This window comes from Macaca mulatta, chromosome X (assembly GCF_049350105.2).
Source record: "Macaca mulatta isolate MMU2019108-1 chromosome X, T2T-MMU8v2.0, whole genome shotgun sequence".
NCBI classification, from domain to species: Eukaryota; Metazoa; Chordata; class Mammalia; order Primates; family Cercopithecidae; genus Macaca; species Macaca mulatta.
In genome coordinates, this window is record NC_133426.1 from 162200448 (window position 1) to 162214670 (window position 14223).

The 14223-nt window shown below is 54.7% G+C and overlaps 1 protein-coding gene across 3 annotated transcripts in view; it reads left to right on the forward strand.

Moving 5' to 3' along the window:
* The window catches only part of IL9R (interleukin 9 receptor), a 35399-nt gene extending 23049 nt beyond the window's left edge, over positions 1-12350 (forward strand). The window contains exons 3-11 of one of the 3 annotated variants that reach the window (XM_077989021.1): positions 1095-1371; positions 2973-3086; positions 3516-3627; positions 3920-4098; positions 4433-4578; positions 5299-5500; positions 5833-5938; positions 7321-7405; positions 9184-12350. In XM_077989021.1, coding sequence (XP_077845147.1) covers positions 3008-3086; positions 3516-3627; positions 3920-4098; positions 4433-4578; positions 5299-5500; positions 5833-5938; positions 7321-7405; positions 9184-9756 — 1482 coding nt within the window. In that variant the 5' untranslated portion in view covers positions 1095-1371; positions 2973-3007 and the 3' untranslated portion in view covers positions 9757-12350. The other 2 variants (XM_001100521.4, XM_077989022.1) reach the window with 2 other exon arrangements.
* Positions 12351-14223: the final 1873 nt, after the last annotated feature.

The window sequence follows — 14223 nt, forward strand, 5'->3', positions numbered from 1 at the left end:
CAGTTCAGGACTGTGCAGAACGAGAGTTGCTCAGGCTCAGGGATTCCATCCAGCTGGGGATGCCTACTAGGGGACTGGGGGAAGGCCTCATGAAAGACCATACCTGTGATGGGGAGGGAAGCTGGCAGAGGGTACAGTGGGAAGCAGAGCAGCAGGGGTCTCCTCCATGCCTCTCTGCTTCTCACACCCACCCTCGCCTGCTCCCCTCTGCCCTGGGTCTGTGCCCTTGTCCACCCAACAACACCTCTGCAGTGCCGAGTCCAGCCCTGACTTCTTCCTGAGCTGTGGCCCAGCGTTCCCACAGACATCTACCTCATGGATGCAGCACCGCCCCCCATCCTCTTTTCTGAAAGTGTGTGGAAAATGCCTCTTGGTGCCATCTCTCTCCCACCCTGCCTTCCCTGCACCTTCTGGATGAGGTGTCTGTTGTCTCTGTACTTGCCTCCAGCTGGCCTTTCTGACCCCATCCCTCCTGCCTCCTGCCCATCCCCATCCCCACCCCTGTCGGCACCTCCACACACTCTGTGCCCAACAGCATTGGGGATTCCCACTGTGCTGAAGGAAGTCCTCATGTGGTCCAGAGAGGAGCTGGCCCCTGCTCCCATTTCCAGACCCATTTTCTAGCAGAGCCTCCATGTCCCCAGGCTCCAGCTGCTTCTGGGATACCAAGGTCTGCATTTCTTCCTCTTCCCCCAGCAGACAGAAGACCTTGCTGGACAAGTGTTCACTTCAATAGTAACTTCCATCCTATCCACCTCTATGGCTGCCAGCCTCCTGAATGGTCCAGAAGAACCGGGATACCCTTCCCTGTCCCCATTAAAAAAGACAAAATATGACCAGACATGTTGGCTTATGCCTGTCATCCCAGCACTTTGGGAGGCCGAAGCGGGTGGGTCACTTGAGGCCAGGAGTACGAGACTAGCCTGACCAACATGGTGAAACCCTGCCTCTACTAAAAATACAAAAATTAGCCAGGCGTGGTGACTCATGCTTGTAATCCCAGCTACTTGGGATGGACCAACTCTCCAGTCCTACTTTGAAACTCTCAGGTGTCACATGTGGATCCTGCCCTACCATCCCCCTTCCCTGTCTAGAAACGAGGCCTGCTGAACTTGGAGCCACCCCACTCCCTGCTCTCAAGCCATCTGCTCCTGGGTTAGCTTGTGGCTGGCCTGGACTGGTTCTACACAGATGTGGGTGTTTCTCCACTGCTGGGGCAGCGGTTGTCCATCCTGGGGCCTGGGTCAGCTCTCAGAGGAAAAGCAGAGACCTTCCCCTCAGATGGCCATACTCCCTTGTCACTGTACCCAGCCTGCACAACAGCCACAGCTGAGAGCTTTCCTCTGCACTGAAAATGCACAGCTGTACCTGGTAAGCTGAGCAGGGCAAGGTCACCACCCTCCTACAGATGAGAAAACTGAGGCTCGGAGACCTGGGCTTCCCCAGGCCCTGGTGGTCACTCCAACCCTGCCTTCACATATCCCAAGAGCAGGCTGACTGTCCTCCCCATTCCCACCTTTCCAGTAACTGCTGCAAGAAGGGACAGACACTGCTGCAGAGAACTTGCCACGGTGTCTCATGCTGCGGCCGGTGGTGCCAGGCTGCACGCTCCATTCTAGGGAAGGGTGAGCTTCCTGATCATCAGTCTCAACAGGGGACGGTCCTATGAGTACCTGTAGTGGGGCGGGGTGGGGTTAGAGTAGTGCCTGCTGCCCGTTGAGGTGTGCGGGTTCCTTAAGGGCATGCATGCTGTAGTCTGCGTGCATGTCTGGTTTTTTCCTCCTCCTTATCAGTAATCAGTCTTGTATAACCAGGCTGGCCCTGCTTCCTGCCTAGGGGCTATCTGTGTACCATCTGGAGCTGCAAATGGGGTGATAGGGCATCAGTGGCCTTCCCACACCCAAGCACTTCCTGACACCCAGCCCCTCATCTCTGGCCAACCTCTGGCTCCCCCAGGGATCCTGGGACTCAGGCCTCACACTCCAGCATTGGGGGACTTTGCCCTTCTGGTGGTGCTCTCCTTTGCAGGTACCTTGGAACAGGGGTGCGACAGAGTTCAGGAAGTTGCATGGATACTCTGCTGCCACCCTCATCCACCTTTCTGGGGCAGACCACTTGGATGGGTCTTTAAGAAGACAAAAGGGAGAGAGAATGCAGAGGCCGGGTGTGATGGCTCATGCCTGTAATCCCGACACTTTGGGAGGCCTAGGCAGGTGGATCCCTTGAAGTCAGGAGTTCAAGACTAGCCTGGCCAACATAGTGAAACCCCGTCTCTACTAAAAATACAAAAAAAAAAAAATTAGCTGGACATGGCGGCGGATGCCTGTAATCCCAGCTACTTGGGAGGCTGAGGCAGGAGAATCCCTTGAGCCCAGGAGGCGGAGGTTGCAGTGAGCCAAGATTGCACCACTGCACTCCTGCCTGGGCAATAGAGGAAGACTCTGTCTCAAAAAAAAAAAAAAAAAATTGCATGGAGTTTGTCTGTGTGACCCTGGGCAAGTCATTTCCCCTCCTTGCCTGTGAACCAGGACAGTGCTTCTCCCTCGTGGAGCTGTTGTGAGAATTAAAGTAGAAAATGCACTTGTGGTGGTTGTTGGTAGTGATCAGTTCCCCCAACCCTGACTCCCCGGCAGGATGGGGCCTGGGCCCAGGGATGGGGGATGGGCTGGCAAAGGATGCCCATCCCAGAGAGGAGTCTTCTTGGCAAATGTGGAAACCAAGCTGAGTCAGAGTCCAGGATCTAAGTTTGAGGGTGCTCCTTATACCCTGCAGCCATGAGTCTTTGGCTGGGTCAAATGTCCTTTCTGAGCTACAGTTCCTTATCAGTAAAGCCTGGGCAGTGGTGCCAGGACACTGGACACAGTGTGAGTGCAGGTGGGGACCCACTGACCACTCTGCTGGGGAGCAATTCATGGGGAGCACCCCTCTAGGGAGGGATGATTTGCACAGGCCCTCAGCCCAGTCCCTTGCAGGCTGGACCTTGGAGAGTGAAGCCCTGAGGCGAGACATGGGCACCTGGCTCCTGGCCTGCACCTGCGTCTGCACCTGTGTCTGCTTGGGAGTCTGTGTCACAGAGGAAGGACAAGGTGAGGGCTGGGTACTAGTGTTTGTATGAGGTGGGGGGAGAACTGGGGCATGTTTGGGGGACTGGGTTGTCCAATGTCAAGTCCCTAGGGAAAGATTTGGCTCAAACTGTGCTGGGGCATGTCCTCTAAGAGTCATCCTGGGCCTCAGTCTCTAGTCTCCCTACCTTTACCTCCCTACCTTCAGTCCCTGGACCGACCCTAGTCTCCCTTCCTTCACCTTCTTGATGCCTCTCCGGGTCTGACTTGCCCGTGTACCAGGAGTCAGCACCCATCATTTCCCAGGCCTCCCAGTGCTTCCCTGGACAGATTCTGGGATCATTCACTGGTGACTGCCCTGCTAGGGTGTCAGCTGTCAGATCCCCCCCAGCCCCCTAGCTCAACTGTGCCCTGAAGCACTTACTGTGGGCTCCCAATGATCACTGTCTCCAGGGCCAAGGGCTGGAAACTTCACCTGCCTCACCAACAACATTCTCAGGATCGATTGCCACTGGTCTGCCCCAGAGCTTGGCCAGGGCTCCAGCCCCTGGCTTCTCTTCACCAGGTGAGGGTGGAGGGCCATGCTGGGGGAGCAGTGAGGGGCCTGAAGGGACTTAGGGTCCCACGTTGAAGTTGGGCTGGCACATGGAGGAAAGACATGGCTTTCCACGGGAAAGGAGGGAGACTAGGCTTGCCAGAAAGGAGACAGCTGCTCCCAGGATGAGTTCTAAACATGCTGCCTGAGCCCTTCCCTCCTCCCGTGCTCTGGACAGGGATGAGGGTGAGGTCCCCAGGATTGAAGCAGCTACGCCAGGACAGTGTAGCAGCCCCGTGGTGCTGACACATGCCCTTTCCAGCAACCAGGCTCCCGGCGGCACACATAAGTGCATCTTGCAGGGCAGTGAGTGCACCGTAGTGCTGCCACCCGAGGCAGTGCTCGTGCCATCCGACAATTTCACCATCACTTTCCACCACTGCGTGTCTGGCAGGGAGCAGGTCAGCCTGGTGGACCCGGAGTACCTGCCCCGGAGACATGGTGAGCAGCGGCTATAGGTCTGGGGCGGGGCCCCTTGGCGAGAACATCCTGGCTGCTTGGGCGTTGGGAGCAGGGCCCTGCAGCCTGTGACCCCTGTGGCCCAGTGAGTGGGCAAGATTTGGAAACCACCTAGTCTAGCTGCAGAGGCCAGAGGAAGTCATTGCTGTCCTGTCCCGCCTGGGGCTTTTCTTGACCAGTCTCCCAGTGAGGTGCCTGGTCTGAAAGGGCCTTGACCATGCCCCTTGGGAATCTTTCAGGCCCCAGTCTTGTGTATTCCAACTGACACACCCAGACCCATGGGGCTTCGGCCTCACGTGGATTCACTCTGTTCCAGTTAAACTGGACCCGCCCTCTGACTTGCAGAGCAACATCAGCTCTGGCCACTGCATCCTGACCTGGAGCATCAGTCCTGCCTTGGAGCCAATGACCACACTTCTCAACTATGAATTGGCCTTCAAGAAGCAGGAAGAGGCCTGGGAGGTAACACTTTGGCTGGCTTTCCCTGGGGGCCTCTCTCCTGGGAACAGCAGTCCAAGGCAGACCCCCCACTCTACATAGGGAGATGTCAACTTATAGTGATGAGGAGGGGAGGAACTAGAGCAGTGTGTGTGTGCACACACACATGCTGGCATGCACATGTGCATGCTTTGTGTGTGTGTATGGGAGTAGGGTGAGTGTGCCTGTGTCTCTGTGAGTATGTGCACATAAGTGTGAGTGTGCATGTATGTGTTTATGTGTGCACACATGTAAGTGTGCACACTCACATTTGTGTGCCCGTGTTTATGTGTTTGTATGTAAGTGTACATATGAGTGTGCCTGTGCCTTGTGTTTGTATCTGTGAGTGTGCACATGGGTATGCCTATGTGTATGAGTGTGTATGTGAGTGTGGTGAGTTGCTTCTGTGCACGCTTGTGTATATGAGTGTGCATGCAAGTGTGAGGAGTGTGAAAGTGTGCCTGTAGACATGTTTGCCTGTGTGTGCATATGTGTATTGGTGGGCAAACGCAGCTGTATCTGTGTGTGAGTGTGAGTGTGCCTTCTCTGTGTGTGTGTGCACATGAATGTGGTGAGTGTGCCTGTGTGTTAACACAGGTGTGTTCGTGTGTGTGTTATATGAGCATATAATGCATGTGTGTATTCTCAAGGGCTGAGGCACCCAGCCCCACCTTCAGCACCTGCTAACTGCCCCCACCCCCACAGCGGGCCCAGCACAGGGATCACATTGTCGGGGTGACCTGGCTCGTACTTGAAGCCTTTGAGCTGGACCCTGGCTTTATCCTTGAGGCCAGGCTGCGTGTCCGGATGGCCACATTGGAGGATGACGTGGCAGAGGAGGAGCGTTACACAGGCCAGTGGAGTGAGTGGAGCCAGCCTGTGTACTTCCAGGCTCCCCAGAGACAAGGTGGGCGCTGCTGTGGCTGCTGCACTTCCAGAGTCTGGGCTGGGCGTCTTCTCCCCTGTTCACTTCACTCCCCGCACCCTTTCACACTCCTGGAAGCCCCTCCCTAAGGCAGCCATACCCCAGTTGATCCCCTTCTTCTGAAGGTCTGAGGTCTATACGGCGGAAACAAACACCTGCCAAGGTCCTTCAGCAGGTGACACAAACCTCCAAGGCCCATCACAAACCTTCCACTTTAGCCCAGGGCACTAAAGGGCGCACCCTTGCCATATAGGTTTGTGGGGAGCCTCCTGGCACTGAGGCTGCTCACAGCCCTGGGCCCTTCCTGCCCACAGGCCCTCTGATCCCACCCTGGGGGCAGCCAGACAACACCCTTGTCGCTGTGTCCGTCTTCCTCCTGCTGATTGGCCTGACTTACCTCCTGTTCAAGCTTTCACCCAGGTAGGTAGCTGATGTGTGTGTGTGTGTGTGTGTGTGTTTGTGTGTACATGTGTGAGTGGGTAATAGTGTACATGTGTTAGTGTGTGTGTGCAGATGTGTCACTGTGTGCATGTGTGAGTGTGTGGTTCGTGGGGAGTCAAGGGCCACCCTTGTCTGGTTCCTCCCCTCCCCTCTCCACTGTTTGGTCCTGGATGGGGTGGTCTTTTCAAGTCTCCACCCTGGGCCAGAAGAGGGTTCACAAGTTGCCAGGGGAGAGAAGGGAAGGGGGATCTGTGGCAGAGGCCGAAGACAAGGGCAGTGTGGTCCCGACCAGACCCAGAGTCACCGAGATCAAGAGCCCAGATCCTAGTCTTCTGCCTCTGGAGGAGCTTGGTTTGTTCATCTGTTCACACAGTCTACGAAAGGACAGTTGGGTCATCTGGTGTGCTCAGGACCCTGTTCTCACCCTGGCAGATGCCTTAGAGAACAAGATAGACAAGGACTCTCTTTAAATAAACCGTCATGCCTCATGCACCGCATGTCAGGTTACAAGAAGGAGTGCAGGGGCCATGTCAGGCAGCAGATGTGAGGAAGAGGGTGTGGGGAGTGGCTGTTGGGTAGGGCTAAGCGGGAGGGTGCTTGGCTTCTCCTTGGAGCAAAGGAAAGTGTGAAACTGTGTGATACGACCTAGTTTATGTTTTGAGGAATAGATTGCTGGGACAAGGGGACACAGGGGACCTGCTGGAGGCCAATGGGGGCCAGTGGGGTGCCCACAGGCAGATGATTCAGCATGAGCCAGTGAAAGAAGCGGAGACAGAGCAAATCTGAAGGAATTGCGGGGTTTTAGGAGGAGAAACAGAGGGGACATGTGGGTGGATGAGATACGAGTGGTGACCCCTGAGGTGGGGAAATGGGGGACACCCTTGCGGGGAGGTTGGGGAGGTCTATTTGCACCTGTTGGGTTGGAGCCCCAGGTGACATCCTTGTGGGAGGGTCAGTGGATCCTTGGCAGCAAGTCTGGTGCTCAAGGAGACACTGGGTGGAGTGGGAGCCACAGACCTTCTGCTGATGGCAAAGACGGGGTTCCTGCAGGTGCTGGCTCCCTCTGTGGGCTGAGGACCCGGCTGGTAACTCCCCGTTCTGAACCCACCATAGCAGCTCACGCTGTAAAGGATGCCTGCCTCAGTATAAATCAGTTCTGTGAGGCCGTTAAGCAAGGAGGCCCAGTTGGGTCCTACCCTGAGAGTGGGTTGGAATGTGATGAGACGGGAGAGAGGCAGTGGCAGGGACAAGGTGGGCGGGCCTCCTGCTGATGGAAGGAAGCTGAGCCTCTGCAGTGACCTCAGGCCACCTCAGGCCACGTGGGTCCCCACAGGCCTCTGACTGGCCTCTGCTGGCCTCAGGGTGAAGAGAATCTTCTACCAGAACGTGCCCTCTCCAGCGGCGTTCTTCCGGCCCCTCTACAGTGTGCACAATGGGAACTTCCAGGTGTGTGCAGAGACCATGGCAGGGCGTGGGGGGCAGGGGTTGCCCAGAGCTCTGGCCTGCCCGGGATGTTGGCTTTCATGAGGGTTGGTGGCCAGTAAGGGAGGCTTGTCAGTGCTTGGAGCCTTTTCTGTATATTCAGTGAATTTCAGTTTATACGCGTGTCTCAAATGGCGAAAAACTAGCTTTATTTTCCATTGCTGATTTCTTTTTGTTCTCATGTCTCCAGTTCCATTGTCGATGGAAAAAATGCAAATGTCTCATGACTTATCTCTGTCCCCTCTGGTTTGCAGCTGTCTGCACCCACCATGTGCCTTGCCTCCTCCTTCTGTGAATGTGTCTGTCCTGTGGCCGTGGGGAAGGGTCTGTGGTGTGTGCACTGCCCTTGGGGCTCTCAATGCCTCTGGGCTCCTGCTCTGCCTGGTCCCCTGGTTCTCGCAGATTTCATGCTGGCACCACAGCTGAGGAGTGGGCTCTGCACTTCCCCCTCTGTGGCCCTGTTGGGCCCCCACAGCCCAAGAATCAGTGAGCAACTTGGGGGTTGCATCAGGCCCTCCCCTCCCTGCTGGGCTGGCGGTTCGTGCCCCCTGGGTGGGAGGAGCGGGAGAGGGAGGAGGGGGGTGGGAGGAGGGGGGTGGGAGGAGCAGGAGAGGGAGGACTCCAGTGAGTGGTCTCTGGTTTTTTCCCTGAGACTCCTCACTTTGGACAAAGGACAAGAAGCAGTGAGGGCCCCTCCCTGGGTTCTGGGCCAAGCTGACCCCTCTTCTCCAGGATCTTCCCTCCCTGTGCCCTAGGGCATCCCTGGGCCCTGTGTGGCAAGGATGCCCCCTCCACACTACTGCTCCAGCTTACTATGCAGAGAAATCCTTTTGTCTCTCAGTGAGGAGCCTAGTTTTCGAGATTTTTGTCCAAATATTCAATTTGAACCATAAACCGGGCACCTGGCTCTTAGCAGAGTCTCCCCCGTTCCCCAAGGTGGTAGGTGTGACTGTCAAGAGCCTGGGCAGCCGAGGACAAGGCTGAGAAGGGCACAGATTGTGATTGTCCCCGGGACTGTCATCCTGTTGCAGGCACCAACCCTTCCCTAGAGAACAAGGACACCTGCTAGGGGTTATTTAGACCCTCTGGTGGGGATCTGGTGCCATAGGTTGGTCTTCAGGGAGCAGTGCAGTGATGGAGGGTGTGGTGTGTGTGGTGAATGGAATGGAGGCTCCTGGTCATACCAAGGGAATAGCTTCTTTTTGGAGGCGGGGGCCTCCTGTGGCCCCACAGAAGGATCCAGGTCTGCTGGCTATAGCCTAGTGCTTTGAAAGTCACCGGTCTTGACAGCGACTTTTGTGTGTGTGTGTGTGTGTGTGTGCGCATGTCAGGTGGGAGTGCCCAGTTTCTGTAGCTGCTGAAAGGCCCTGAGGCACATGCTGTCAGGAGTTGGCTCTGTCCTGGGCAGATGTCACCATCTGTACCTTGTTTCAAGCTGCTGTGAACACCAGGCCCTGTGCTGGGGGAGCGATGAGGGGCCTGAAGGGACTCAGGGTCCCATGTTGAGGTTGGGCTGGCACATGGAGGAAAGACAGAATGTCCAAGACACAGGTGATGCTTGGCCTCTGGGTGTACTTTGGGCTGCTATGGGGAATGGCACCTCTCAGCCCTCCCAGGGAAACCTCAGGAGGGCTTTCTGGAGGAGGAGGGAGACTAGGCTTTCCAGAAAGGAGGCAGCTGCTCCCCGGATGAGTTCTGAACATGCTGCCTGAGCCCTTCCCTCCTCCCTCACTCTGTTCCAGACTTGGATGGGGGCCCACAGGGCCGGTGTGCTGCTGAGCCAGGACTGTGCTGGCGCCCCACGAGGAGCCTCGGAGCCCTGCATCCAGGAGGCCATTGCACTGCTAACCTGTGGCCCAGTGCATCCTTGGAAATCTGTGGCCCTGGAGGAGGAAGAGGAGGGCACTGGGACCAGGCTTGCAGGGAACCTGAGCTCAGAGAATGTGCTGCCAGCAGGGTGTACGGAGTGGAGGGCACAGATGCTTGCCTATCTGCCACAGGAGGACTGGGCTCCCACGTCCCCCACTGGGTCAGCTCCCCCAGACTCAGAGGGCAGCAGCAGCAGCAGCAGTGACTACTGTACTTTGGGTTGCTATGGGGGATGGCACCTCTCAGCCCTCCCAGGGAACACGCAGAGCCCTGGGCCCATCCCAGCCCTGGCTTGTGGTCTTTCCTGTGACCATCAGGGCCTTGAGACCCAGCAAGGAGTTGCCTGGGTGCTGGCTGGCCACTGCCAGAGGCCTGGGCTGCATGAGGACCTCCAGGGCATGGTTTTCCCTTCCGTCCTCAGCAAGGCTCGGTCCTGGACGTTCTAGGTCCCTGACTTGCCAGATGCATCATGTCCATTTTGGGAAAATGGACTGAGGTCTCTGGAGCCCTTGTCTGTGACTGAACCTCCTGAGAAGGGGCCCCTAGCAGTGGTCAGAGGTCCTGTCTGGATGGAGGCTGTAGGCTCCCCTTCAACCCCTCTGCTCAGTGCCTGTGGGGAGGAGCCTCTATCCTCAGCATCCTGGCCACAGGTTCCTCCTTCCACTGTCCCTTTTCTTTATCCCTGGCCTCTCTGAGAAGAGGGGTGTGGTCTCTCAGCTGTTCTGCCCTCATACCCTTAAAGGGCCAGCCTGGGCCCAGTGGACACAGGTAAGGCACCATGACCACCTGGTGTGACCTCTCTGTGCCTTCCTGAGGCACCTTTCTAGAGATTAAAATGAGCTTGATGGCTATTCCAAAGTGTTGATGGCTGGGAGGAGGGGCCAGAGGAGAGGTGAGGGGTGGGGTTTGTCCAGCCCTGGGCTTTCTGGGCTCTAGAGACAGCACAGTGGAGGCTCAATGACAGTTCTGGGGACAGCAGGGCGGAGGTTCAGGGGCAGTTTCGGGACTGCAGGGTGGAGGCTCAGGGACAGTTCCTGGGAGGCCAGCACCCTCGTTCCTCCTTGTCCTCATCCTCCCACTTGCTCCAGGAAAGTGAGAGCTGAGGCTGGAGCTCCCAGACAGTCAGGGCTGGAAGTGACCATCCAGCAGTGATGGTGGTCTGTGAAGGGTCCTGCTTCTGTCTTCAGCCTCTCAGGGGCTGGGTTTGGTGAGGAGCTGTGGTCTGGAGAGAGTGGCAGTTGCAGCAGAACATGCCTGCATTTGTTTCCTAGGGCTGCCGTAACAAAGTGCCACAAAATGGGTATCTTAGAACCACAGGGATTTGTTATCTCACAGTTCCAAAGTCCAGAAGTTGGAAACAAAGATGTTGGCAGTATTCCCGACCACATGTTCTTAGGCTCCCATGAAACAGAAGTTGATACGAGGCCAAGCAAGTTTCCCAGACAAGGCTTCATTGAGTCTTATGGCCCGAAAGGTTGGGCAGAAGAGAGACAGTGCAGGAGGAAGGGTTCTTGGCTGGCTCCCCAGAGGGAATGCATTGTGGTGTCTTAAGGAGGGTGACATGCATAATTTATGAGCTAAGTGAGTGTCATTACATGTATGGGGTGGAGTGAAGGGTGCTCAGATGCATGCTAACACATACGTTGCGTGATCAGAAAATGGCAGATAAGCCCCTCCCTGGGTGAGGACTTTAGTATTATCATAAGGCCAGGGTAATTCTCCTGGCCTTGTGCACAAGCAGGTGATACAGTCAACTCCCCTGAGTAAGACTTATGGCATGATGCTACTTATCTTATTTTTTTTCAGACAGTTGGCAAGGTCTGGTTAGCGAGTATGGTGCTGCAAGGTCTAGTGGTCAGCAGGCATGTATGGAACAACACGTTAGTGGGGGTGGGCCAAGTCCCATTTCTACTCTGTCTCAGCAGGGCCATGCTCCCTCTGAAAGCACTAGGGAAGGATTAGTTTCAGGCCTTTCTTCAGCTTCTGTTAGTTTCTTGGCTTGTGACACCAAAGCTGTAATCTTTTTTTTGTTTTGTTTTTGAGACAGAATTTTGCTCTTGTCACCCAGGCTGGAGTGCAATGGCACAATCTCGGCTCACTGCAACCTCCACCTCCCAGTTTCAAGCGATTCTCCTTCCTCAGCCTCTGGAGTGGCTGGGATTACAGGCACCTGCTACCATGCCTGGCTAGTTTTTGTATTTTTAGTAGAGACAGCATTTCTCTATGTTGCCCAGGCAGTTCTCAAACTCCTGATATCAAGTGACCCGCCTGCCTCTGCCTCCCAAAGTGTTGGGATTACAGGCATGAGCCACCAAGCCTGGCCAAAGCTCCAGTCTTTACAGGGCTTTTTCCCTGTGTGCATTTCTGTGTCCAAATTTCCCCTTTTAAAAATCACAATAATAGTGGATTGAGGCTGGCCCTGATGATTTAATCTTAACTTGATCATCTGCAAAGATGCTATTTCCATATGAGGTCACATTCACAGGTACTGGGGTTAGGACTTCAACCTAGAGGGCCTGACTGCTGGCCCCAAACACCATGGCCCCTCCCCAGCATGCCCCATCCCCTTCCTGGGTGCCCCAGGCAGATCACAGGAGGGCCTGACTGCCGGGCTTTGGGCTGGCATTGGGATCATCTGCCTAGTTAGGGCTGTGACCAGACTGAGATAGGGGGACCTGACTCCTGAGGCAGGGCTTGAACTCTAGACCAGATTTCAGACTAGTTGAAACAGGCAAAAGTACCCCTCCATAAGACACACCCACTGGTGCCAAGTGAGTTTGTGGTTCTCATGGCAACACCTGGAAATTACTGCCCCTTTCCATGACAATGACCTGAAAGTTACCACCCCTTTTCTAGAAATTTCTAAATAACCTGCTCCTTAATTTGCATATAATTACAAGTGAGTATAAATATGTGTGCAGAACTGCCTCTGAGCTGCTACTCTGGGCTCACTGCCTATGGGGTATCCCCTGCTGCATAAGGAGCAGTACCTCTGCTGCTGCTGTGCACAGCCGCTTCAATAAAAGTTGCTGTCTAATACCACCGACTCGCCCTTGAATTATTTCCTGGGTGAAGCCAAGAGCCCTCCTGTGCTAAACCCCAATTTCTGGGCTCATCTTCCCTGCATCAAGAGGGTTTTGGGGCTGGGAGCGCTGAAGTTTTGAAGGCAGGATGAAATGGAACCTGTTCTCTCACTGGGCCCTGAGCCACAGGGAGCAACTGTCCTGGGGGCTTTCATGCTCCCTGCAACCTGAGCAGAAAGAAGTACCTGCTACCTGACACCCCCAAAGGCAAAAGCCCTTTCTGGCTCAGATAGGCAGCCCTCCCACCCTGCATGCCTGCATAACTTCTAGGGTTTTGTGGGGAGCCTCAGCAGAGCTGGATCCTGGTCTGTGGGGGCGAGGCAGGCCCCAGAATATATCTTTAGTATCCAGAGAGTGGGAGGGGTGTGGACGGAAGTGAGGTACAGGCATCCTCAGCTGTAACCAAGTATAAAAATACTAGTGTGAATCCACTTCCTGTAGCTGGGCTCTGGGGATCCCCGGGCTAGTGCATTTATAACAGGGGTTGTGTGGCTCATGAGGCTCCATGTGTGACCTGGGCTACCTCATGATCACACAAACGAACCCACAGTTAGGATGCCTCTCCTGTGTGGCATGGACACGTTTTCATTCAACTCACAAACTTTCCCTGAGTGGCTCCTGGAGAGCTGATTTTGGGCTGGAACCTGAGTTATCTACGAAAAATACAAAAGTAATTAGCTGGGCATGGTGGTATTTGCCTGTAGTCCTAGGTATTTGGGAGGCTGACGCAGGAAGACTGATTAAGCCTGGGAGGCAGAAGTTGCAGTAAGCCAAGATTGTATCACTGCACTCCAGCCTGGGTGACAGAGTGAGACCCTGTCTCAAAAAAAAAAAAAAAAAAAGGAAATTTAAAAAAGAGAGATGCGACAACCCTTGAAGACCATGTGATGAGGTGTGGATTACAGCAGGGCAAGGTTCAAAAGACCATGTGAGCTCTGAGGAGGCGTCGCTGATCACTGGGCATCTGTGAAGTCCTCAGAGAGAAGGTGACTTGGACCTGAAATGATGACACTGTGGGCTTAGGAGCTGGTGGACAGTGTGGTTGGAGCACAGGTGCAGAATGTGGATGGCCAGGCCCAGGCAGCACTGGACTGTGGAGAAACTCGAATGCCAGGCCAATCCCTGCTGAGGGAACACTGGGGACTGGGTTTTCCTCTTTTTATTTTATTTTTATTTATTTATTTTTTTGAGATGGAGTCTTGCTCTGTCACCCAGGCTGGAGTGCAGTGACTCGATCTTGGCTCACTGCAACCTCTGCCTCCCGGGTTCAAGCAATTCTCCTGCCTCAGCCTCCCGCGTAGTTGGAATTACAGGCGCATGCCACTGTGCCCGGCTAATTTTTGTGTTTTTTTAGTAGAGACGGGGTTTCACCATGTTGGCCAGGCTGGTCTCGAACTCCTGACCTTGTGATCCGCCCACCTCGGCTTCCCAAAGTGCTGGGATTACAGGCATGAGCCACCCCACCTGGCCTCCTCTTTTTATTGAGGCAAAAAATCACATAATATAAAAATAACAGATGTACAATTCAGTGACATTTAGTGCATGCGCAATATTGTGCAACCATCACCTCTTAGTTCCAAAATATTTTCATCATCTCAAAAGGAAGTCCCACCTATTAAGCAACTATGGCCTAATCTGCCCTCCCTCTGACCACCACTAACCTGCTTTCTATCTCTATGGATACCTATGAATGGAATCGTATAATATGTGACCTTTTGTGTACAGTTTCTACCAGGTTGTAGCAAGTGCCAGCACCACAATCCTTTTTATGGCTATTATTATTCATATTCTTGTATAGATATACCACGTTTTGTTTGTTGATTCATCTCT